This window comes from Schistocerca piceifrons, chromosome 2, assembly GCF_021461385.2.
Source record: "Schistocerca piceifrons isolate TAMUIC-IGC-003096 chromosome 2, iqSchPice1.1, whole genome shotgun sequence".
NCBI lineage: Eukaryota > Metazoa > Arthropoda > Insecta > Orthoptera > Acrididae > Schistocerca > Schistocerca piceifrons.
In genome coordinates, this window is record NC_060139.1 from 1,094,696,265 (window position 1) to 1,094,721,114 (window position 24,850).

Here is a 24,850-nt window from a genome sequence, read left to right on the forward strand (position 1 = left end):
TCCGGATCTGTCCCCCATTGAGCATGTTTGGGACTGGATGAAGCGTCGTCTCACGCGGTCTGCACGTCCAGCACGAACGCTGGTCCAACTGAGGCGCCAGGTGGAAATGGCATGGCAAGCCGTTCCACAGGACTACATCCAGCATCTCTACGATCGTCTCCATGGGAGAATAGCAGCCTGCATTGCTGCGAAAGGTGGGTATACACTGTACTAGTGCCGACATTGTGCATGCTCTGTTGCCTGTGTCTATGTGCCTGTGGTTCTGTCAGTGTGATCATGTGATGTATCTGACCCCAGGAATGTGTCAATAAAGTTTCCCCTTCCTGGGACAATGAATTCACGGTGTTCTTATTTCAATTTCCAGGAGTGTACATTACTATTAGTGGCCCGGTTTATCGGGTGTACACGGTGCAGGTGGCAGTAGTGACATTCAGCATAAAAGCCTAAATAATATACCTGCAGATTATGTATACTATGATAAAACAGACTGAAACTAAACAGTAGAACGGCTATAGTTGTTTACAGCATCATCTACTGCACTGAATAATTCTCACATGAATGAAATTATATCAGCCATTTTAGAGCTTCGAGAAAGTCGAATCATCGAATAATAATTATGGAGTCGGTGACCCACGAGCTTCACAAGTTAGCAAGGAAGCGCGTCATAATACGAGGTTTAGACGGTTTATGGTAGGCAAATCGCGCAGACGTGGGGCGAAGAGACAATCTTTACAGGCAACAACTGTGGACCTAGAAGAAAGGTGAAAAACGGTCTAACTCACGTTGATAAGGAGATTAATGTACTAGAGAAGGCTCGCGAAAATCATGATTTAGAGTATGTTGAAAATCAACGTTTGGCAGATCTGCCGGTCGAATTGTAGCTGATAAGGCCAAGCGTATGCGTCAAACAAGAGAGACGGGCATAGGACAGAGTGCTGCGTCATGCAAATCTGATAAAGCAATGTAAGCTAAACTTAAACTGGGTACTGGGACACACTTCTGACATGTTATTAATGCACTTCATCACAGACTGAAGAAGCAAAAGAAAAAGCTTGTAGGAAGTTTAAATAATTGCACCCAGTCGGTGGTGGGAGTGTACAAAAGTGCCTTGGAGCTCAAAGGAGAAAGAAGACGACATGTTAGAACACTTAAAGTTCTTCCAGTACCTAAGACATATGGTGGAATTATCCCATTTCTAATTCCAGGGGTTGCAGGGCTGTCAGCTATTGGTTCTTTAGCAAGCAGTGCAGCAGCCTTAGTCCGAACAGTGGTATCAAAGAAAACGAAGAGAAGCAGAGACTAAAAAGCATTACGCAATCATGGGGTAAGACTGTATTTCAAACAAAGCAAAAAAGGACTTCGACTGTTCAAAAAAAAGACCGCTTACAAATCTGCTTAAATTCATCAATAAACACAAAATTCCAAGATTTCATGGAGTATTTGTGCGGAAAACGTTGCGAAAAAAAAAGAAAAACGAAGTAATGTGTACTAACTTGACTCATAGGGGGACTTAAGAATAATGCCTTTGCTTCACCGACAATCACGTGTTGTACAATTTTTGGAGCCACCAAGACTTTGACTCATAGCTCTGCGGACATCTCTGTGTAATGCCCCTTCTTGCAGAAAAACGGGCAGCGTGGACACCAGTTGGTCAGTTGATGTTTAGATGTGATGTGCACTCTGACATTAAAAGAAACATTGTTGGTGTTAAGTGTGAATTTTGCCAAGGGATCTAGGCAAAGTGGTGTAGAATATTGCATTCATCGGTCTGTGTACATAATTCAGCATTCCTGACTACATCAAGGTGAACAGTTTACTACATCTAGAAGCTGATGTAACATTTATGTTGTGTAAACGCCCCATAGCTCGTATAATACTGACGATCGAAGTGCATTTATAAAACGATCTGTAAAAGGGTTTGAGTTATATTCAATCGTTAATACGTTTACAACAGAGATAAAGGCAACAGACTTCAACAGGGAAAATTCAATAGCACCATTAGTGGCATTCTCATGGAGTCAAATGTTGGAGAACAATACAGATAAAATATACAAGTTGTATCAAGTTGCGGACATACTATCAGCCAGCGTGAACCGTGTGTACTGTAATACCGCAATGAATTCGTATATCAATGATCTATTAATTCATGCAATCTACAGATTATTTCCTACCTTAGCACCGGGATATTAAGTCGTTCAGGTACCGAGCAACCCAGTACGCCTCCCACTGACTGTTCAGACATTAGACCATCTTGATTTGAGCATTGTGGATGAGGACAGGAATCTAGTCGATTGTAGAGGAACCCGCGTCCGGCCTACCTGAGTTAGGTTTTCCGTGATTTCCCTAAATCGCTACAGGTAAATGCCGGGATGGGCACGGACGACTTCCTTCCCCATCGTTCCCTAATCCGATGTGACTGATGACCTCGCTGTTTGGTCCCCTCCCGCGAATCAACCAAAGAAAATCAACGTTTTTTGATGGGAGGATATCGTGGTTTGTCTTCACCTGAAGCAGCAGCACCATGAGTATCAGGTATAACACCAATGTATACAGCCGTCGGTAGAATGAATGACAATGTGGTAACACGGGAGAATTGCAAATATAATTGAAACCAAACAGTGACATCACTCAGTATAACAGCCCCTGTTCAGTATAATGAGTGGATCACTTGCCAAGAATGCTTCTCCTACGACCCTTTTGCTTAGGTAAAATTTAATAACTATGATAAGGATTTTCATTCAACACCAAGATAACACAAGAATTCCATGCAACTGTTTCCCAGTCTCCTATACTTGGAACTAACATTTCTTATGAATGGAAGCTCTACAAAATTGTTTGCCTTCCTATTTCAGTAAGTAGGATATGAAATTAATGGCATCAAGGTTTATCACACTAGAAATGTTGGAATCACATCGACCCTCAAAACATACATTTCCATATAAACTTTCCTAGTCATTTTCAAATGTGAGTGGTCTACAAAGGTAATCACTTCAGCTTGTGTGTCCTGCTCAAAATATTTGTGGGAGTCTTTCAGGATGATAGACTTTTCATCTGTGTGTGTGTGTGTGTGTGTGTGTGTGTGTGTGTGTGTGTGTGTGTTGTGTGGACCTGACAGATCCTCAAATTTTTAAGCAATTCTTAAATGCTGGATATGATTATAGAGATGCATAGTACCTTTAATGAGGTCCCTCGGTTTAGCTCCAAGGGCTTTTCAGATAGTCAAACAAGTAAGTGGTATTAGCATTTCACATAAAAGTCTTACATATAATTACCCATGCTTATGAACTTTTTTTTTCATTCTAGGAGACCAGAATACGACTACAGAGATGTGTAGTAGAACAGATGTGCATATACCCATACGGAGATGGGCTCCTACTATTAACAATTGTATATGTACATGGTCGTAATTGGTTTTTCTCAATATTAGTTCATGCTTGGAAGCATTTCTTGTGCCATGTTTCCTTTCTGTTGTAGATACTGTCGATGATGATGTTGTGAGGTCTGAACAAATTAATGCCACACCCATTCACTTTGAGACTGATGCTTATGCTGAGCTCGATAAAATACAAAAATCAATCATTCTCAATGATGATGACAATGTGAGGTCTGAATGCACCACTCACACTGACATCGATGTTGATGCCGAGCTGGATAAAATATTACAATCATATACAATGACTGATGACGATGATGATGATGATGATGATGATTATGATGATGAACGACTGAAATACCTATGTGGCTCTAACAACAATGATTATTTTCCATGTGCGCCTTACACACACACACACACACACACACACACACACACACACAATACTTAGCAGTTTCGTTTTTATTTCTTTGCAACAGTATTAGAACCATCTGGATGTGGGCTTGTGTTGACAACAATGCCAGACCCACTCATGATGCGATCATCACCATCAGTGTGTGTGGGCTTGTCGATGTCTTAGCCTGATCCGTCATCATTCTGGTACGGACTATCAACACTGGCGCGTTTGCCTTACTCCTTTCGCTCTGGACTATCTCGCCGTCGTCCTGGACGATTGCTCCATGGTTGTCCTGGACCCAGCAGCAGACCAACAGTCAGTCTTGTTGGATCTCACAAGCTTAGACGACTTTAACGCTATATACCGAGACCCTGTCACTTTACTTACGCAAGACTGCCCGTATTGGAAAGTGAATCGCCTAAAATAGGCAAAGACCCTCAGTATCCTGCCATTAAGTGCAATGTGGTATTACATTGTGAAATCGTGAATCCACAAAAGAAGTAAAAACTATTGTCTACATTCAGGGTAAAAGTGGGGTGATACAGTGGGGTGATGCAATTGCAAGCTGGTTCATAGCTTTTACTATGAGTGTCACACTGGGCCATTTTTCCGAATTTCAGGAATGGGGATCAGGTAAATCTTTCAGTCATGTGCTCTGCCTCCATATATGCTTGCATGTCTACGATCAAATATATGGTGGCGGAGCGGGTTCAGTTTTTTCCCTCTTCCAAAATATATTGCTGTATTAATGTCCAGAATGTCCGCCACCGTAGTTGGGTGGACAGTGCACAGGCTTGTCATGCCAGGGGGCCAAGGTTCGATTCCTGGTGGGTCGGAAATTTTCTCCGCTCAGGGACTGGGTATTTGCGTCATCTTCATCATCATCATTTCATCCTTGTTGAAGTGTAAGTCTTCAAAGTGGCGTCACTTCAAATGGCTTGCATCAGGCAAACAGGTCTACCCGCTGGGATACCACACGACATTTCGACATTTCAATGTCCAGAATTTTCAACAGGGTGATAAATTTTGCTTTGCATGATCGCTTCTGATTTTGATAGAGATTACCCCAAATATGGCGAGTATATGAGGATATACCTTACAGCTAATGTCTGTGAGCATTAAAACTTCACCAGCATCATACTCCGTTTAAACTCCAGCACCTACCAAAATTTGAGGGGCTGATTCCGGATTAGGCTATTCAGTTCATGTCTGCTGTCTGAATACATATAAAAGCAAGCCAGAAGACGAAGTGCAGATTGTGCAGAGCTCAGACTGTGGTTTATGTTTGTGCATCTTCAGAAACTTGCTGAGACAATGCGTCAGCAGGACACGCACATCACTAGAACTGCTCTTGCTGATGAAGAAGGGATCGCTAGACTGAGTTTAAAGATGTGGCTGCAGATTATCTGGAAGGAAATGCCATGGAAGCGGACGTGGCATATCCTACCCATTTGTATGTCATGCACAGTGACTTGGCACTATGAATGGAGCGCTTAGTGCCACGTATTGGTTCTGTACCCAAGCTGAAGAAAATGCAGGAAGATAAAGAGGTTTCAAGCACTACAGTAGCGTCCAACAGTGCCTCGGTTTGTGGCTAAAACTAGTTAGTCACCTGCGCCATCTCCTTCAAACAGTCACGTTGGTTATAGGAGTATAGATGTCAATACCGAAGAGACGGTTCTCGCGATGTACGACTTAGAAAAGGATTTTAAAGTTAATGAACATATCCATTTTGGAAAACTTCGTAATATTTGAGAAAGTGTCGAAAAATTCATTTAGTTTACCGTTGAGGTGGGAGTTATGAGGCTAGGGATTACATCAACAGGTCAAATGTTGAGCTGGCCACCAGCTTCCATCAAGGATGGCTAAGGTTTTGGTACCCTTCACGAAACTTGTCAGTGTCGGTTTGGATATCCGGGACTTGTACTATGAATCTGCAGGACTAAATTTCACTGATCCAAAGTTTCTTTATATAGATCCGAACAGCTACATCTGTTGCGTGAAATGCTGTCATCGACATGAAGTAATGTACAATCATGATGCATTCGAAATGTTGATGTGTGGCTTATAATGCTTATGGTATTACACCTAAAAAAAAAAAAAAAAAAAAAAAAAAAAAAAAAAAAAAAAAAAAGGTTATCAGCCTGATGAAAGACGAGGCGAATGGGTGGTGTGTAGCAGAATTTGTGGTGCTCAGATCGCAAATGTACGCATACCGTACAGATACAGGCGCCAGCCGAAGACTGACCAAGTTTGCATCATGCGGCCTCAATGGCTCTAACAATCGTTGCTCCATGGTGTTGGTGGTGCTCCACCTCGGCCTACACATTTGGTGTGCCAAGTAGTCTTTCCATCGTGAGGCCGCGTGGTGCATATTTTAATGCAGCTGAAACTGATCTGTCGTGGCGTTATGACAAATGGTTCATCTGTGAAGGCGGGATCGGCAACGTCCCATTCTCCCACTCTTCAGTCGGTTGACGAAGAGCGGACGTATATACCGGGTGTCACTCCTAAGAGACGTCAAGCGCGTTTCCTCTAGTGACTCGGCAGATATTGGCAGTTTCTTTTTTGCATTGTGTAGGTAGAGTCATCCCAAAAAATTCTTGCACGTCATGTCTTTCATGCGACAGCCAGTGTCAAAAGAAAGCGTCAGTTTATTTACCAATACAAACAAAATGATTTTTAAATCAGGATTTTAAATGCCCTTTCAACAGAGCATCCCCAAATTAGTCTAGTCCGATATTCCATTTATCGATATGTATTAACAGGGGCAGTGTAAAAAAACGTATGTAAATAACCAATGGGAAACGTAGTAGTATATAGATTCTTCTTCGCTAATAGTATCTTTATATGTGTATAGGCTTTCTACTACAGTAAAAAAAAATATCGTATTAGCAAAGTAACCCTGAAAAAAATAGGTTGTAAAACAATTGTTGTTACTAAACCAGAATTCTGTCAAACGCCTCTTATTATTTAAAACGAAAAAACGGTAATCCCCTAACTACTGGATACAGGGCGCAAACACCGAATTGCTCTGGAGAACAAATGAGGATGGGAGGGAACGGCCGTGACCTCGGTTTTGGTTCCCGAGCCGGCAGAGCGAATTTGTGACCTTCACTCCCAATTGCCCAAGAGATGGGTATGGCGACGGCGGAAAGTCACAGGTTACATCACGCAATTCCCCGAGATGCGTGATTCGTCAACGGGGAGAGGGTAATCTTGACGAAAACAAGCCCTATTGCCTTATGATACCGGAAGTGACCTCCAATCTGGGCCCATGCTTCACTAAAAATCAATGAGCATCAAATATTGGGTATATCCTGCGCCACATATCAATGACCTTTTAAATCTTCGGTAGAACCTGCACTACGTATCAGTGACGTGGAAATCTTGGGTGGAACCTGCACTGCTACACTACTCACAGTTGCGTGCATATTCGTTCAAAGGTTGAATTGGCTAAACTCGGAGTCTGCACTCTGAATGCTGAAAAAACCTGGTTCACCGTTTGAAGTCATTTCAAACCGAGGTCGACACTTATATATTTTTATTAACTGTAATGAAAGGAGCCGGCCGGTGTGGCCGTGCGGTTCTAGGCGCTTCAGTTTGGAACCGCGTGACCGCTACGGTCGCAGGTTCGAATCCTGTCTCGGGCATGGATGTGTGTGATGTCGTTAGGTTAGTTAAGTTTAAGTAGTTCTAAGTTCTAGGGGACTGATGACCACAGATGTTAAGTAATAGTGCTCAGAGCCATTTGAACCATTTTTTTTTTTTTGTAATGAAAGGGAAATCATTTATGGAATGATGAGTTACATCAATCAATTAATTAGCTGTAAATGGTATCACTGAAAGGCACAGACACGTGATTTAAACTGGAAAAGAAAGTAGCATTTGCTGAACAGTGCTACGAAAATGAAGCAGTAGTTGAGACTGGAGTGACACCGGGTTGCAGCCTATCCCTGATGTTATTCAGTCTGTACACCGAGAGCTGTTATAGAAACCTAGGAGAGAGCTGGAAATGGGATTAAGGTTCAGGGAGAAAAAATAAATAAATAAAAAGTGAGATTTATAAATGAAATCGAAAATCCGTTAGAGTTTTATAAATACTAAAAACCAGCGGCAGTCAATATCATAATCTGATAATACAAGAAAAGTAGCACATACAGAAGGCAGAAACAGAATGAAAACAGATTAAAAACGACTACAATATAGCATACAATGGCACACTATTTAACACATGAGAGGAGCTAGAGAGAAAATATGACCCAAACAGATAAATAGTATCCCAAAGACACACACGAGGGACTAGACAGACAATAGTAAAAAAGATATTATGTTTTGTGAAATGAGATGGTATAGCCTCGGAGTGAAGTTCCTCAAAAACATGCAAAGCGTTTTTGTGTGCGTTTCCACAGCAGATGATCGTGCAGACGAGGACGGCTACTCCAAAAATAATCAAAGTAATCGTTTAATGCAGTCGTGAAACATTTTCCGTATCCAAACTACGTTTATCGATAAAGCGAAATGGTAATGCCTCACCCAGACTCATAGTAACATCATTTAGTTCAAATGGCTCTGAGCACTATGGGACTTAACATCTGTGGTCATCAGTCCCCTAGAACTTAGAACTACTTAAACCTAACTAACCTGAGGACATCACACACATCCATGCCCGAGGCAGGATTCGAACCTGCGACCGTAGCAGTCGCGCGGTTCCGGACTGAGCGCCTAGAACCGCGAGACCACCGCGGCCGGCAACATCATTTAGTTGCAGACGTCAAGTTACCAGTATAAAGTAACGTAAAGAGGGTCCTACATCTACATCTACATCTACACGATTACTCTGCAATTCACATTTAGGTGCTTGGCAGAGGGTTCATCGAACCACAATCATACTATCTCTCTACCATTCCACTCCCGAACAGCGCGCTGGAAAAGAGAACACCTAAACCTTTCTGTTCGAGCTCTGATTTCTCTTATTTTATTTTGATGATCATTCCTACCTATGTAGGTTGGGCTCAACAAAATATTTTCGCATTCGGAAGAGAAAGTTGATAGATCTCGCCGCGACGAAAAACGTCTTTGCTTTAATGACTTCCATTCCAACTCGCGTATCATATCTGCCACACTCTCTCCCCTATTACGTGATAATACAAAACGAGCTGCCCTTTTTTGCACCCTTTCGATGTCCTCCGTCAATCCCACCATTGCGCAGCAATGTTCTAACAGAGGACGAACGAGTGTCGTGTAGGCTGTCTCTTTAGTGGACTTGTTCCATCTTCCAAGTGTCCTGCCAATGAAACGCAACCTTTGGCTCGCATTCCCCACAATATTATCTATGTAGTCTTTCCAACGGAAGTTGTTCGTAATTTTAACACCCAGGTACTTAGTTGAATTGACAGCCTTGAGAATTTTACTAGTTATCGAGTAATCGAATTCCAACGGATTTCTTTTGGAACTCATGTGGATCACCTCACACTTATTGTTATTTAGCGTCAACTGCCACCTGCTACACCATACAGCAATCTTTTCTAAATCGCTTTGCAACTGATACTGGTCTTCGGATGACCTTACTAGACGGTAAATTACAGCATAATCTGCGAACAACCTAAGAGGACTGCTCAGAATGTCACCCAGGTCATTTATATACATCAGGAACAGTAGAGGCCCCAGGACGCTTCCCTGGGGAACACCTGATATCACTTCAGTTTTACTCGATGATTTGCCGTCTATTACTAGGAACTGCGACCTTCCTGACAGGAAATCACGAATCCAGTCGCAGAACTGAGACGATAGGCTCGCAGCTTGATTAGGAGTCGCTTGTGAGGAACGGTGTCAAAAGCTTTCCGGAAATCTAGAAATACGGAATCAACTTGAGATCCCCTGTCGATAGCGGCCATTACTTCGTGCACAAGAACGATATTTTCTGAAACCATGCTGATTACGTATCCATAGATCGTTCCCTTCGAGGTGATTCATAATGTTTGAATACAGTATATGCTCCAAAACCGTACTGCAAACCGACGTCAATGATATAGGTCTGTAGTTCGATTGATTACTCCTACGACCCTTCTTAAACACTGGTGCGACCAGCGCAATTTTCCAATCTGTAGGTACAGATCTATCGGTGAGCGAGCGGTTGTATATGATTGCTAAAGAGGGAGCTATTGTATCAGCGTAATCTGAAAGGAACCTAATCGGTATACAATCTGGACCTGAAGACTTGCCCGTATCAAGCGATTTGAGTTGCTTCTCAACCCCTAAGGTATCTTCTTCTAAGAAACTCATGCTAGCAGCTGTTCGTGTTTCAAATTCTGGAATATTCCATTCGTCTTCCCTGGTGAAGGAATTTCGGAAAACTGCGTTCAATAACTCCGCTTTAGCGGCACAGTCGTCGGTAACAGTACCATCGCCACTGCGCAGCGAAGGTATTGACTGCGTCTTGCCGCTTGTGTATTTTACATACGACCAGAATTTCTTCGGATTTTCTACCAAATTTCGAGACAATGTACAAAACCCAACAATGTAGAAAAATACGGTAGTAACCACTACTAACATAAACCATTTTAGGCCTTATTTCGTCAGAATAATTATTGCTTAAAACATGTTCGTATTTTACAGAATTGACTAAAAACACTGATTTTGGCACGATGATGCTAAAATATGTCTGGGCATTTATATATAATAGTTGTATGCGTAGCATACGGACAGGTATCCCAGTAATTTGATATCGAAACACGGATAGTACCATAGTTTCAAAAGCATACGAAGACTGATTGTGACAGAAGTAGTAAATATTCTGAACAAAATAACATGATGCGCAACGTAGAATGGGTATAAAATTCAAACTGGTAACTCCAAGGAAAGCCTTTCTGAAGAAAGAAGTTTGTAAACATCGAATCTAAATTTAAAATTTAGGAAATCTATTTTGAAGTGTAGATCCTGAAGTGTAATGTGGGTGATGAGCAGTTCAGACGAGAAGAGAGCTGATCTTGAAATGCGGTGCAAAAATGAGTGCTGAAGATTGGATGCATTGTTTGGAGTACTAATGAGGAGGTACTTAAACTACAGAAAAGATACATTCATGCACAATCTAGAAAATAAAGGATAGGTTGATAAAACATCTACTGTGACTTGTACAAGCATGGATGGAAAATGCATATATCAGTCTTCGAACTTAAGGCTACAACAATCAAGTTACATCAGCAAATTTATTAATCGTAAAGTGTTAAATTAATGGGCGCCAGAGACACTCAATGTAACAAATTAAAAAAGAAAATAATATTCAGTGAATAATAAACAGACATAACCTGTCTGACAAGCACTCTTCGCTTTAATTTCTAACAAACTGAAAATTAAGAGGACCACACTCCCTAAATTTAGGCAAGTCTTTGATCCATTTCTGAAAAAAAAAACTATTTGATGCAGGACCTTAATATTTTTACTATGTTACATGATGCTAACAGAGTCAAGTGTACTAAAATGTACTTCATCAAATTTACAGTTTTTAAGAAATACTTTTTTATAAACTTATTAACAAAAAATATTAAGTTTCTCTGCAGAAAATATTTTTTTTGTGAACTTCCTAGTGGGGGAATATTGATGAATGTAGTGCCAGAGGTTGCTTTTTATGTTACGCAGAGTGTCTCAAAATTTCTTTCATTTATCTGTGACAGTTTTTGATGTAATGGGGCATATGTACTGAAAGTTTTAGTTTTTGGGAAATTGACTTTAAAGAAAAAACTTTTGAAATTTGTTACTTATAGTTAATTAAAACACTCCTGCTGCGTATGATGGCCCTTCTTTGGCCTCTAGCAGATCTTCCAGTTTTGTTTTTCATCTTCCCGGATGTGTGTCTCGCTTTCTTGGCAATATTAGATGCAGACCTGTCTGCATCGCCTATCCTCATTTTATCGTAATGTTGCAGCCCAGTGATCATATTTTCACCAGGATTAATTCCCCGCTTTTTCTGTTCCCAACACTTTCCAATATTACCACAATTGAATGTAATAACAGCATCATGAACTCTTAGTTTCATTGTATGCATGCCTACAAATACAGTTTTAGGGAGGCGGTTCCAAATTATGCTGTTGAAACACTCATTTGGGTTCTGTGTCTGCCCATGCAGACATTTCCTTAGAAGGTCAGGAAAATAGGCTGAATTGCTATAATAACGGCAGCAGGAAGAGAATGCTGGTGAGAATAAGATTCTCCAGTTGCCTGAGCCATATTGTATTTGCAATTTTCTCCTGATGGAACAATCCATGACATACACTCCTGGAAATTGAAATAAGAACACCGTGAATTCATTGTCCCAGGAAGGGGAAACTTTATTGACACATTCCTGGGGTCAGATACATCACATGATCACACTGACAGAACCACAGGCACATAGACACAGGCAACAGAGCATGCACAATGTCGGCACTAGTACAGTGTATATCCACCTTTCGCAGCAATGCAGGCTGCTATTCTCCCATGGAGACGATCGTAGAGATGCTGGATGTAGTCCTGTGGAACGGCTTGCCATGCCATTTCCACCTGGCGCCTCAGTTGGACCAGCGTTCGTGCTGGACGTGCAGACCGCGTGAGACGACGCTTCATCCAGTCCCAAACATGCTCAATGGGGGACAGATCCGGAGATCTTGCTGGCCAGGGTAGTTGACTTACACCTTCTAGAGCACGTTGGGTGGCACGGGATACATGCGGACGTGCATTGTCCTGTTGGAACAGCAAGTTCCCTTGCCGGTCTAGGAATGGTAGAACGATGGGTTCGATGACGGTTTGGATGTACCGTGCACTATTCAGTGTCCCCTCGACGATCACCAGTGGTGTACGGCCAGTGTAGGAGATCGCTCCCCACACCATGATGCCGGGTGTTGGCCCTGTGTGCCTCGGTCGTATGCAGTCCTGATTGTGGCGCTCACCTGCACGGCGCCAAACACGCATACGACCATCGTTGGCACCAAGGCAGAAGCGACTCTCATCGCTGAAGACGACACGTCTCCATTCGTCCCTCCATTCACGCCTGTCGCGACACCACTGGAGGCGGGCTGCACGATGTTGGGGCGTGAGCGGAAGACGGCCTAACGGTGTGCGGGACCGTAGCCCAGCTTCATGGAGACGGTTGCGAATGGTCCTCGTCGATACCCCAGGAGCAACAGTGTCCCTAATTTGCTGGGAAGTGGCGGTGCGGTCCCCTACGGCACTGCGTAGGATCCTACGGTCTTGGCGTGCATCCGTGCGTCGCTGCGGTCCGGTCCCAGGTCGACGGGCACGTGCACCTTCCGCCGACCACTGGCGACAACATCGATGTACTGTGGAGACCTCACGCCCCACGTGTTGAGCAATTCGGCGGTACGTCCACCCGGCCTCCCGCATGCCCACTATACGCCCTCGCTCAAAGTCCGCCAACTGCACATACGGTTCACGTCCACGCTGTCGCGGCATGCTACCAGTGTTAAAGACTGCGATGGAGCTCCGTATGCCACGGCAAACTGGCTGACACTGACGGCGGCGGTGCACAAATGCTGCGCAGCTAGCGCCATTCGACGGCCAACACCGCGGTTCCTGGTGTGTCCGCTGTGCCGTGCGTGTGATCATTGCTTGTACAGCCCTCTCGCAGTGTCCGGAGCAAGTATGGTGGGTCTGACACACCGGTGTCAATGTGTTCTTTTTTCCATTTCCAGGAGTGTAGTTTATCATCAGCAGAGGACTTATGGAAGAATATGGCCCAAACATCTCTCTTCATTAGCTCCAGATTTTCTTTATTTTCCCTAATTTCCTGCCCATAGTATACCTACAAGTTTTCTATTTCAGGTTTAGTTAACCGACCCTGTCCCGCCAACAATTTTCCATCTCCTAATTTTTTCCCTCTCATATCAACAGTTAGTTTTCTCAGCCTTGTTCCCAAACGTTTTTGAACATGGCCTACACATTCTGTTTTGCTAATAATGGAATCTCCATATGGCTTAGAGTTCACCACATTGTTGTATGCCTTACTGTCATCATCGCCCAAATATTTGGTGTACCATACGCCTCTTGTTTCTACAGAGCGATGAAATATTTGTTGTACTCCATGAACTTCCATACCACCACTTGTTCCTCTAAAATTAGCCACACAGTTGTGTTCATTATGTTCATTGACTGTACACCATTTGAAATATTTAGACATTATCTCCACATCTAACACTTTACCGGTGTCTACACTCATGACAGTCACTACTCCATTCAGAGAAGTATGTCCTCTTTTCTGCCAACTTCCATCAAGTGCAACTGCAATATCCGAACATCCATCATTTTCCTCCATTGCTTCCCTAGCAGCCAGTTTCATGCTTTCCTCACTGACCTCACATACAGCTTTCTCTAATATTGCAGTCAGTTTTTCAAATTTATTTGTTGGTTGATGTAAGTTCATCACCAAACAAAATGTTCTCCCTGCAGCCATGCCCTTGCCAATGGATATTAAGGCATAAACTAATCTAGTATTGATTTCATGAGGGCCACTTGCATCTGTTTTTGAAGAACTCATAAATGAAATCACAGCTGAGCATTTAGTGAAAATTAAATCCAAAACAATTGCTAGGCCTTTTCTCCCAGACACTCTCACAAATTTTCACACTGTATGACTCACCATACTGTCTACATTGTACAAATTTAGAAATTACATCTGATAATATGCCCAAATTTATAATAATGTTACTACACCCCTTGTCACTTACAGTAAATTCATTCTAACTCTCTTGAAATAGTGAGAATTTCTTTGATGATGCACTTGTTGAAGAATTACAATTAGAAACATCGTTACCAGGCAACATAACCTCTTGTACAGAAAGCTTTCTAAACTTGTTTCCTCTAAATTAACGTTTCTTGAAAAAGCCTTTGCGCCTCATTATCTTCAATAAACACAACAAAACACACGTAAACAAGCACTGCAAACGTAAGTATAACAACTACTCACAATCACACTTGAACAAAACCAACTACTTGTTTGAAAGCTTGTTGTTTACAAACAGTAGAAACAAAAGAGTACCGACCGTTGCATTCCAAGGATAGCCAACACACTCGGGAGTAGATGCAGAAGTGGGTGACAGAAAAGTGGACGTGGCACATAAACACATGTGGTAGGAAAATGCTCTTTAAATGCTGGAAAAAAATTTATTCAGCAAAATCCTTTTCAGAGTATTTAAACAAAACCTTAATCTATCGAAATATGATGAAAACCGAAAATCGATTTTTTTTCGACCTGAACCACTGTGTGGTCCCCTTAAACTGCATATACAATGTGCAATGTCCGAGGCACAGAACATCCTACAACATCCAGAAACACACAGACGCTTGGAAGACTTGTCTAAAAATCTTTTATCCATTGCGGATGTGGAACACTACTACTGTGATGTAAATGTTTCCAGAAATTACTGCAACCGTCGCCTTTTGTAAGTCCTCAATTTTTATTTACCATGAGGGGTTTCAAATTGCCTAGCGTTCATCATATGACATATATTTATGACATGTCTGGAGCATTGTGTGTGTTCTGTAGCTGTGGCAATATGTAATAACTCAATTTTTATTTACCATGAGCGGTTTCAAATTGCCTAGCGTTCATCATATGACATGTCTGGAGCATTGTGTGCCTCCTGTAGCTGTGGCAATATGTAAAAACGAAACTTACAAGCAATCAATGTGGCGAGAGTTGTTTACAGTATGAGATAGACTTAAGCGTATTATTTACAGTTATCAATATCCGTTGGTTTATTTCTGGTGGATACATTATTCTGAAACAAATAACGTATGTTTTCCAGTAACTTTAATTTATAAAAGGTTCACAAACTTCGCCACAGATAATCAATCCCACGCGCTTCACAGAATGTAAATAAACCAAAGAGCATGACTGAAGTTGTTTTCAAAGAAGATCTTCACTCAGCACTCGCACATTCATGACATTAACTACGTATCCATTTATTGCGTTCATTACTAGCTGTACGCGGCCATTCTTTGCTGTGGTTCTTAGTGGAAAAGAAGGAAAAGAGAAAACATACGTTTCAAATAAATATGGTAACTGGACATATGTCCTAATCTCCTTCTCTCCCCTGTCTGTATCTCCCCTTCCCCCTTTCTTCCTATTTCCTCCCTTCCACTTCTGTCTTCTCCCTTCTCACTCTCATCCTGAATCTCTCTCTCCTTCTCTTTTAGTAAGTCCATCACCTCCTCCCCCTTTCTCTATCCATCTTCTCCTTGCCCCGCTTTGTCCATATTCCCCTGCTCCGTCTCTCCATTCATCTGCTCCTTCCTATTTTCTGTGTCCATTTCCTCCCACATCCCTGTCCATTTCCCCCCACATTCTTGTCCATTCCCTCTTCTCCTCTCTATCTGATTTCCAAGTTTAATGTTATTGCAAATTATGATTCTGTGATAGTATTCTAACCATAAACTAATAAGTCATAAACAGGACTTTTCTGTTTGCTAAAAACACTTTATTATATACTTCACACATATATTTATATATTAAGAAAGTATATATGGAGAAGTACGAGGAACTATCACAAGTTAGTACCTATCTCTTTGGTTCCACCATTATGACCCTCTAATAATAGCTGCGCTCTTTGCATTGAGAAGCTGAGCTGATTTTATATTGTATACAGGAAAATGCAGCAGGGAATTCATCTATGAATGGCATCTTCTTCGCATAGAGTGTTTTCAGTATCACTGATGCTTTTATAACATGACTCATTTCTGAGTTTGGGAGCGGAACGCTTAGCGTTAACGTTGTATCAAAAACAGAATTTAATATTTGAAGTTGTGTCCTGCTCCCATTTTAGTACCAGACTGATCCACAAGATATTGAATTGCCTTTACATAGGGCGCACGTTTTCTAGTTGTGTTTGTTCTGTAGGTATTTCGGAAAGATCTAATTATTGAATTTGTTAACACCACACGTAGCCCGTACTGAAGCAGAAGCGACTGTTACAATTTACGTATCGGAATTTCTACAGTATTCTTTTTTGCGGTGGTGTAAAGCACTTTATTTTCCAAAGATTATGAGAACGGTACCATCTAATTAACTTCGGTGTTGGCGTCATTTCTTTCTTTATTTGAAACATTTGTAAGAAGAATGCGTTTGATCATACGTGTAAACTTCCATCCACAAACAGAACGGATAGAGACTTCAATTTACGGTAAAATGAAAAGAATTACCGAAACACGTTAGGAAAAGTGTCATCCAAACCTTTTGAAACGCCGCTATCTATTTGTTAGAGAAAGTGTATACGTACAAACACATCAGTCAATATTTAAGAGACATGACATGAACCTTCTTACCCTATCCACGTTTTTTCCTTAAGTACCAACTAACATCAAAATAACTGCAATTTACGCCTTCGGCATAGGTGAAATTTCACTATAAGGAAAGGTTATTTCGTGAAAACTATTTCATCACCTTATCTTCTTATTTATGCACGGTGTCGGATTTTTCTTTGTTCAGGTATTGTAAAACGTAAGGCACTTTTCGGTTTCAGATTTCTGGCCGCTTCTACGGAAACACGCAAATGGAAGAAATATCCAAGTAGTAGTGCAGTATTTGCAGTGCGTCACGAACACAAGACAAGCAACTAAGTAACTATTTAGAAGACACAAGAGCCCCAAATTCACTAATGCGACGAATGCAACATGAGTCAGTTCAGCGAGGACAGGTTACACTGACGGAAAAATGTCGTATCACCAGGAAGGAACTGTGTGACATAAATTAAAGTTGGTAGGCGTGTTTTTACATCTGAAAGATAATGTCTATTCAAATTTCGCGCCACTCATATAAGAATGGCGCTAGTACTGCCACTATGAGGACGCAAATCAAGTGTGCTTTAAATGCACGCTGTAACGGTCGTGAGCGCTAGTTACATTTGAGATTGGACACGATGAGTTGGCGCTAGTCAAGAAACCCTTGAAGGGGACAAAGACACCATCATCAACACTTCACTTCACTTTGAACGAGGTCACGTAATAGGGCTGCGAGGAGCTGGATATTCCTTCTGCGATACTGCAAAAAAACTTAGCAGAAATTTAGCCACTGAATATGACTGTTGGCAGCGGTGGTCACGAGAATGTATGGTCGCAAGATAACAGGGCTGCGGACGGCCACGTGACACTACCGAGAGGCAAGACCATCGCGTTCGGGGTATGGCTCTGGGGCATGGTACTGCATCTGTAGCAGCAATTCGAGGCAGCATTTGCCACCACACTGACACAATGAACTGTTACAAATCGGTTACTTCGAGAACAGCTCCGATCCAGACACGATGTAGAGTTCAATCCACTGACCCCAAACTACCGCCGACCTCAGGGTGCCAATCGAGACCTGACTGGAAGGCAGTGTGGAGTCTGTTGTGTTTTATGATGAAAGCTAGTTCTGGCTCGGCGGCAGTGGTGTCCGTGCACTGGTTAGGAGGTGGCCAGCTGAGGATCTGCAACCAACCTGTCCTCAGGCTAGACACACTGGACGTACACCTGCAGTTATGGTCCGAGGTTCGATTTCGTATCGCTGACGGAGCACTGTGGTGCTTATTCCAAGCACCCAGGCTGCAAATTTCTGCGTCAGTTTTGTGATTTGACCTGTAGTGCTGGCATTCATGAACAGGATCCAGAAGGTGTTTTCCAAAAGGATAACACTAGCATAAATACCGCTTTTGTGTTGTAACCCACATGCACCATCACCAGTGACATGTCTCCTTGGCCCGCTCGACCGCCATACCTGTCTCCAGTCGAGCACATATGAGACATCACCGGACGACAACTCTAGCGTCATCCACAAACAGCATTGATCGTCCCTGTGTCCTTGTATTGACCGACCAATTGCAACAGGCATTGAACTCCATCCCATAAACTGACATGCGGCACCTGTACAGAAAAATGAATCAAGTTTGAATGCTTGCATTCAGCATTCTGGCGATCACACCGGTTACAAATGTACCAGCTTTTCACATTTGCAATCGGTCATCTCGTACTTAACCTGTCGTCTTGCAATGTTAATCACCTAGACAAATGTATTCTCGAAATTTCATTACTCCACATTAATTATTTTTTGGTGCTGCAGTTTTTTCCGTCAGTGTATGTTTAGATGCTAGCAGACGATGCTACTGTTCTCCGACAGACGTTACATCAAAACTTTCCTCCGTATAAATCTCGAAAGTGACATTCTGTTCTGTTCCGTCACATTCCGTTAGTAAAGATGTGAGTACCACCACTTGAAATACTCTTTGGCATGTTTCCTTTCATCCCGTTCCATGCCATTCTGCGCCATCACGTATGAACGTACAAACTTACTTTGTGATTTTCTGGTGGCTTCTGATGCAGGAACAGAGCTCTGAATACAGCATCTGCCGCTTCGCGAGTCCCCTGTCAGCGGTCAGGTCCACAGCACCGTCACCAGAGAGCCGCAGTCCAGAGATGCGCTGCCCAAGCAGCTGCAGGAGGGCCCCCACGTGCAGCATGGCCGCCACGAAGAAGCAGTCCAGGCCGATGACGACGGGCACCTGCGTGAGGAGCACAGCGCACTGCAGGGCGTAGAGCGCGGCGTACGCGCCGGGCCACAGCGACCAGTCCACTCCCTCTATCTGCACCACCGGCAGCAGCTTCTGGTCGCCGCCGGCCAGCAGCGGCGCTGGCAGCCACAGCAGGATGACGGCGTAGATGTAGACACTCAGCGACACGGTCATCCAGCGGGCCCAGCGGCGTGCGGACTCCAGCTCGGGGCGGTCCCAGTCCTCGGACACCATCAGATCCAGGTCGCGCACCAGACGGTAAAAGGACTGCCTCTTGCTGAAGAAGAGCGCCGCCTTGGTCATACCGGAGACGTCTTCGAGTATGTGCATCAGCGTGTGCGAAATGGCGTCCACGTCCCCTCGGGCGGTGTGGATGCTGAACAGACCGACGGCCACGTAAACGGCGGCGCACAGCTGCACCAGCGCCGCATACACCAGGTAGGCCGGTCCACGCACGCGCGGCGACAGCCCCACCACCGCCAGGTACAGCACGTTGCCCGACAGTGTGCGCCCCACACCTTGCTGCCCATCCACCTCTGACCCTGGCTTCTGCGACTGAAAGAACAAATCGAGTCATCGGCGACTGCTCCGTGTGGTGGGATGTAAAAAGTGTCCCGTCACACTACTAGAGCGGATGAGTTATTGCCAGAATAATACTCTTTGAGACTAATCTCTCTTAGGACAAACGGTCCTCGGTCCCGTGCTCAAAAAGCACAGAAATAAATACACGTGTTTGTAGTTTATTACTTAACGTTTCCGTCAGAGCTGCAAATCACATTTTTATTTGTGACTAGATTCGAACCATTCGTTCATTCCCAAATTATTACCTATATTAGAAGATACAATTTTATTAACAAAGCATGACAGACAAACGTTTTCTGTGCACAGATTATAACAGTGCAATGAATCTTTTGTGGCATACTTGCATTTGTAATGTTTCCCTGTACGTAATACATTTGTTTTTACATCACATCAATATAACAAATATTACTCAACTATATTACGGTTGTCTTGGTACACTCAAGATTCAATAGGCGGCTTTCGTTGTCTAGCTACAAAAATATGACAAACACTGAGTTTTTTGTGTGTCCATAAGCTCTGTGTCCCAGAAATCACAATGTCACAATTACATACATTGAAGCGGTGTATTGGTGAAGCTCTCAGACATTATCACAGTGTTTTATAAATTGTTGAAATATCATAAGCTAACTGCTTTACTGAATGACGATTTATTTTTATAGAGGGTAAAAAAATTATTGTATTTAAATTCAGATTGTTCGTTCATCAATTTGTGCGGCTCTTTAATCTTCCGTTTATATATTTCAAATGCTTCAAGTATGTTTAACTTCGTTCCTTTAAGTGTCATGTGTAAAAGATTCATAATACTGTCGGTACTACCTATTGTATATCATGTGCTTGGAAAATGATGGCTAAAAGCAGACCACTTTACTCTCTAAAAAAACGATAAAATGTTCCACATTATAATCTATACAAACCAGATGCACAATACTTCAATCCATTTTTTACAATTTTATGTCTTATACTAAACCTTGGTTGGCCTGTAGTTCAAAATGCTATTTTTTACTCTTCATGGAAAGCGTTCGTAAACTTGTCGGTAATACGGCCACAATATTTCAATGTATTCAAGTTTTTTTCTTTCCTTACGTGGGTTTCTTTCACTTTCGTATTTTTTGAGAATCTGTGTAACTAAGCTTCTCTTGAAACCGTGCTGTTGCAACCTCTTTGAGGATGCGTAACACCATCTGTATTTCCGTCTCGTGTAATGGAAGCTTATGTAGGCGAGCTACCATAGAGAAGAAATACTCTTTTTATGATTTGGTGGTTGACTGGAGTCATCCGTTATTATTTCATCGGAGTGTGTTGGTTTACAAAAAATGGAAAATTTCAGCTTCTTTTCTGCCTTTGTTACTGATAGTTCTGTGGAGTTAACTTACCTTTGTATTTCTAACATACGTAATACTGAACTAAAAATTCAAAACTCTCTTACTAATAAAAATATTATTCGTAACATGTAATAAGTAAATTACAAATATACTGAGCTTCTGACCCTGACACCGACACAGCGTTAGAGATACATAAATACTTGTTTCGCAAAGCCTCTGCACGCAGTTCAGGAGCCTGTGTTTCATAAAGGCTACTGGTTAGTTCTACGTCGCCGCCTCATGAACATATAACCACCGCAGCTTGCAGCAGGCAGCTGTTGCAGCGACTTACCGTACCACCTGCTACCAGGACATCAGGGTACGACCACCACATCGTCAACCAGTCGTGTTACCGAAATATAGAGTCCCAGTTCAGCTTTGCAGCAGAGTGACTACACGAGACCTTGGGTATCTACGCATCAACACGCAGGGCCAGTGTTCGTATAAATGGCTCCCACACTGCGAGCAAAGGAGACACCACTGTGCACCACGACCGCTGTGTGGCCGTCGTTGAGGCAGTGTCCACTGGTGCAGCCACTAACGCTGGTCAGCATAATTCACTTATCGTACGGTCCTGCCTTGGGGTCAAGTGCCACGACACACACAGCCAACCGGAAGTTGTGGACCGGAGCTCGCTACCGGGATGGTATAACTTTTGCTGCGAGATGCTGCCAGACAGGCTGTCGATACAACCAGGCCGCCTCGTGGCCGTGAAGCACGGCAGTGCCAACAGCACCGACTGAGCGGCAGCCCCATCAGGTTGCCTGCCTAGCAAGAACGATCCACTCCCGAGCCACGCTGTGCTGTTTACAGCCACGGCTGCCGTCTTGACAGTGTGCCACCGCCGAGGTCTGTGGCTTCAGCACCTGACCCGCTCACTAGACGTGTGCCTGGGACATCGTTTGATACTGTAAGACAGCAATAAATGAGTGTGGTTACAACATGTGCATTGTTGAATACGATCCCACCCTCACGAGTGAATCGGCACGCCAGGGCTGAGGAGATCTGAGCGGTCACAGTGGCTAGCCTGTAACTGCTCCCCCACCCTGCAATGGTGCCGATTACTTGATAACAGTGGTTGCAAGTGGACATCAGCGGCAACTCTGACTACATTTGCCTGATGTATTTTCTAACTCCTTTGTCTCTGTTTCTTATCTTGTAGGCAACATATGTTTAGATGTTTTTGTGAAATGATCTTATCAATGGAAGAAAGTAACGTAAAGTCCAAAAGAAGTATCTCGTAGAAGGAAATATGTAGATATAGCGTGCTAGTGTTAAGTGCGACCTGTACACGATTTACAAATATAATCTAGTCAGGGACCATTCTTCCCTTCCTTGTGGCAGGGATTCCGGTCTCATAATAAAGTTTCTAAGAAAACTTAACCGAATATACAGCATGCATCAAGTGTCAGAGACTGTTGTAAACAGCACCAAAACTAATACGTTTGTCGACAAGGAAGTGCAGACGTCATACATCCTTTGCGTTGCGTATCTCAATCGACAAAAAAGGAAAACTTACAGGGTCACTTCGTTGTCCATCTGTTTATCTGTCTATTTGATTGATTGTTCAAAACCGTTTCTTTGAAGGAAGGAACAGTTAGACGTATAAAGCTGAAATATGTGTCACAATTTGTTATGTAAAGAACTGAAGCGTTTAAGTCAATTCAGTCAAAAGTTACGGCCATTTATCTCACACATTTTGATATTCGCAAACACACTCATCAAACCCTACAAGGTACGTCCCTTTGCCCTATAACCATGAAATTTTGCAAGAAGGAAGGTTTCCACTACAGCCAAATGAAAATATCCGAAAATTGTTAATCTGTAATTACATCACACAAAAGTATTTTTTCATTTGTTCTCATACTCTCTGTGTGTCTATCCATCCGTATGTTATGACCCCTTTTTCTCACGAAGGAGCAGACATAAATTAATATCCATAGTCCTTTGTTGTTAGGCTCTTAAGTCAGTGTAAAAAAAAGATACGGCCATTTATGTCGTCTGTTTTGACTCTCGCAAACTCACTCATTAAATCCTATAAGGTTCTTCCTTTGATGTTCATTTGTGAAATTTGGCAAAAAGACAGTACAGGTGAAGGAAAAAATATCACAAAGTTGTTTATTTGTAATTATATCACTCGAAAAAAAATTTTCTTTTCTCATTTGTTACCCGACTTTAAACTTGAAATTAAAAAATTCTGAAAAGTCCTGGTTGTCGTAGAACCTACATCTTGCCAGTATCAACGTCGATAACGGGCAAATACCGTCGAGACCTCGATTCCCGGACTGGATGAACAGTACTGGACCCTCAGTGCGCGAGTCCTATTCGCACGCACTCAGTTATTTTTATTTTAAATCTTTGTGGCAAACTTGTACAAGAAGAGTTGCTTATCGGAAGAAACAACAACCCGTGGCAAGACATAGATCTGGAGATCATACTAGCCAGTACAACAGTTGCACACCCTCTGTTCTCGGCTAGCTCAGCACAGCACAGCACGAGCAACACACGGACTGACGTTATCGTGTTGAAAGATAAAGCTATGAATATCTCGACCATTGGCCTTAAAAACTCTTAAATGCAGCGCCTGCTGTCCAAATTATCGGCTATGCTGCTCAGAGGTGATCGCGCTGTGTACCCAAAGACATGTCACACCATCACGCCTGGTGGTGGTCCCGACTGAAGATGACTACTGTAATCACGTGAGGTTCGTTCTTCTAGGATTCTCCACACATAGATACGCCCATCGTGGTAGCAAACGGAGAACCGTGACACGTCTCAAAGGATGACGTGGTGCCATTAATCTGTCCGGTGTTGTCGTCTCCAGTCGCTCTCGAATTTGGACATGTGCTGCAGCTATTTCTCCTTCTTACACGAGGTACAGTACGGTATTCTTACAAAGAATGCACGTATAAATTCGATTTCTGAACGAGAAATCCACTGTATAAGCCTTTCCCTACACACCGAGAGCGTTACTCCTTCATTCCTTGTAATATGGCAATAATATGCTTATCATTCGCACTAGGAAACGTGCAGCATGCTTGACGACAGTTTACATGTGTTGCATGCCGCCTTGATGGTGTTGCAATTTTAATGGGCTGTGGTGTACGTGGAAAAGAGGAGCGGTCCTGTCACACTGCCCTAGGGGCACTCCTGACGTCACTTCTGTCTCTAGTAATGACTCGCTGCGCAGGATGGCGTACTGGGCTCTGCAACTATTACTCTTACTATTCCGTTGTGACGGAATGCTTTGATTAGTAGAGAACAGGTGTATTAAGTGAACCTTTACTCACACATATCAAGAAGAGAATAGAAGCTTTTAAAATGTGGTGCGTCAAAAGAATGCTGAAGATTACATAGGTAGATCACGTAACTAATGTGAAGGTACTGAATAGTATTGGGGAAAAGAGGAATTTATGACTAGAAGAAGGGATCGGTTGGTGGACACGTTCTGAGACATAAAGGAATCACCAGTTTAGTACTGGAGGGAAGCGTGGAGGGTAAAAATCATAGAGGGAGCTCAAAAAATGAATACAGTAAGCAGATTCAGAAGGATGTAGGTTGCAGTAGCTACTCGGAGAAGAAGAGGCTTGCACAGGGTAGAGTAGCA

General features: G+C 42.8%; 1 protein-coding gene across 1 annotated transcript in view; it reads right to left on the minus strand.

Annotated features, from left to right (window-relative positions):
* The window catches only part of LOC124776156 (odorant receptor Or2-like), a 105,009-nt gene extending 83,432 nt beyond the window's left edge, over positions 1-21,577 (minus strand). The window contains exons 1-2 of the mRNA XM_047250996.1: positions 21,536-21,577; positions 19,083-19,855 (exon numbers count right to left, since the gene is read on the minus strand). Of these exons, the coding sequence (XP_047106952.1) occupies positions 19,083-19,855; positions 21,536-21,577 (815 nt within the window). The remainder of the gene's footprint in view (positions 1-19,082; positions 19,856-21,535) is intronic.
* Between the last annotated feature and the right edge of the window lie 3,273 nt (positions 21,578-24,850).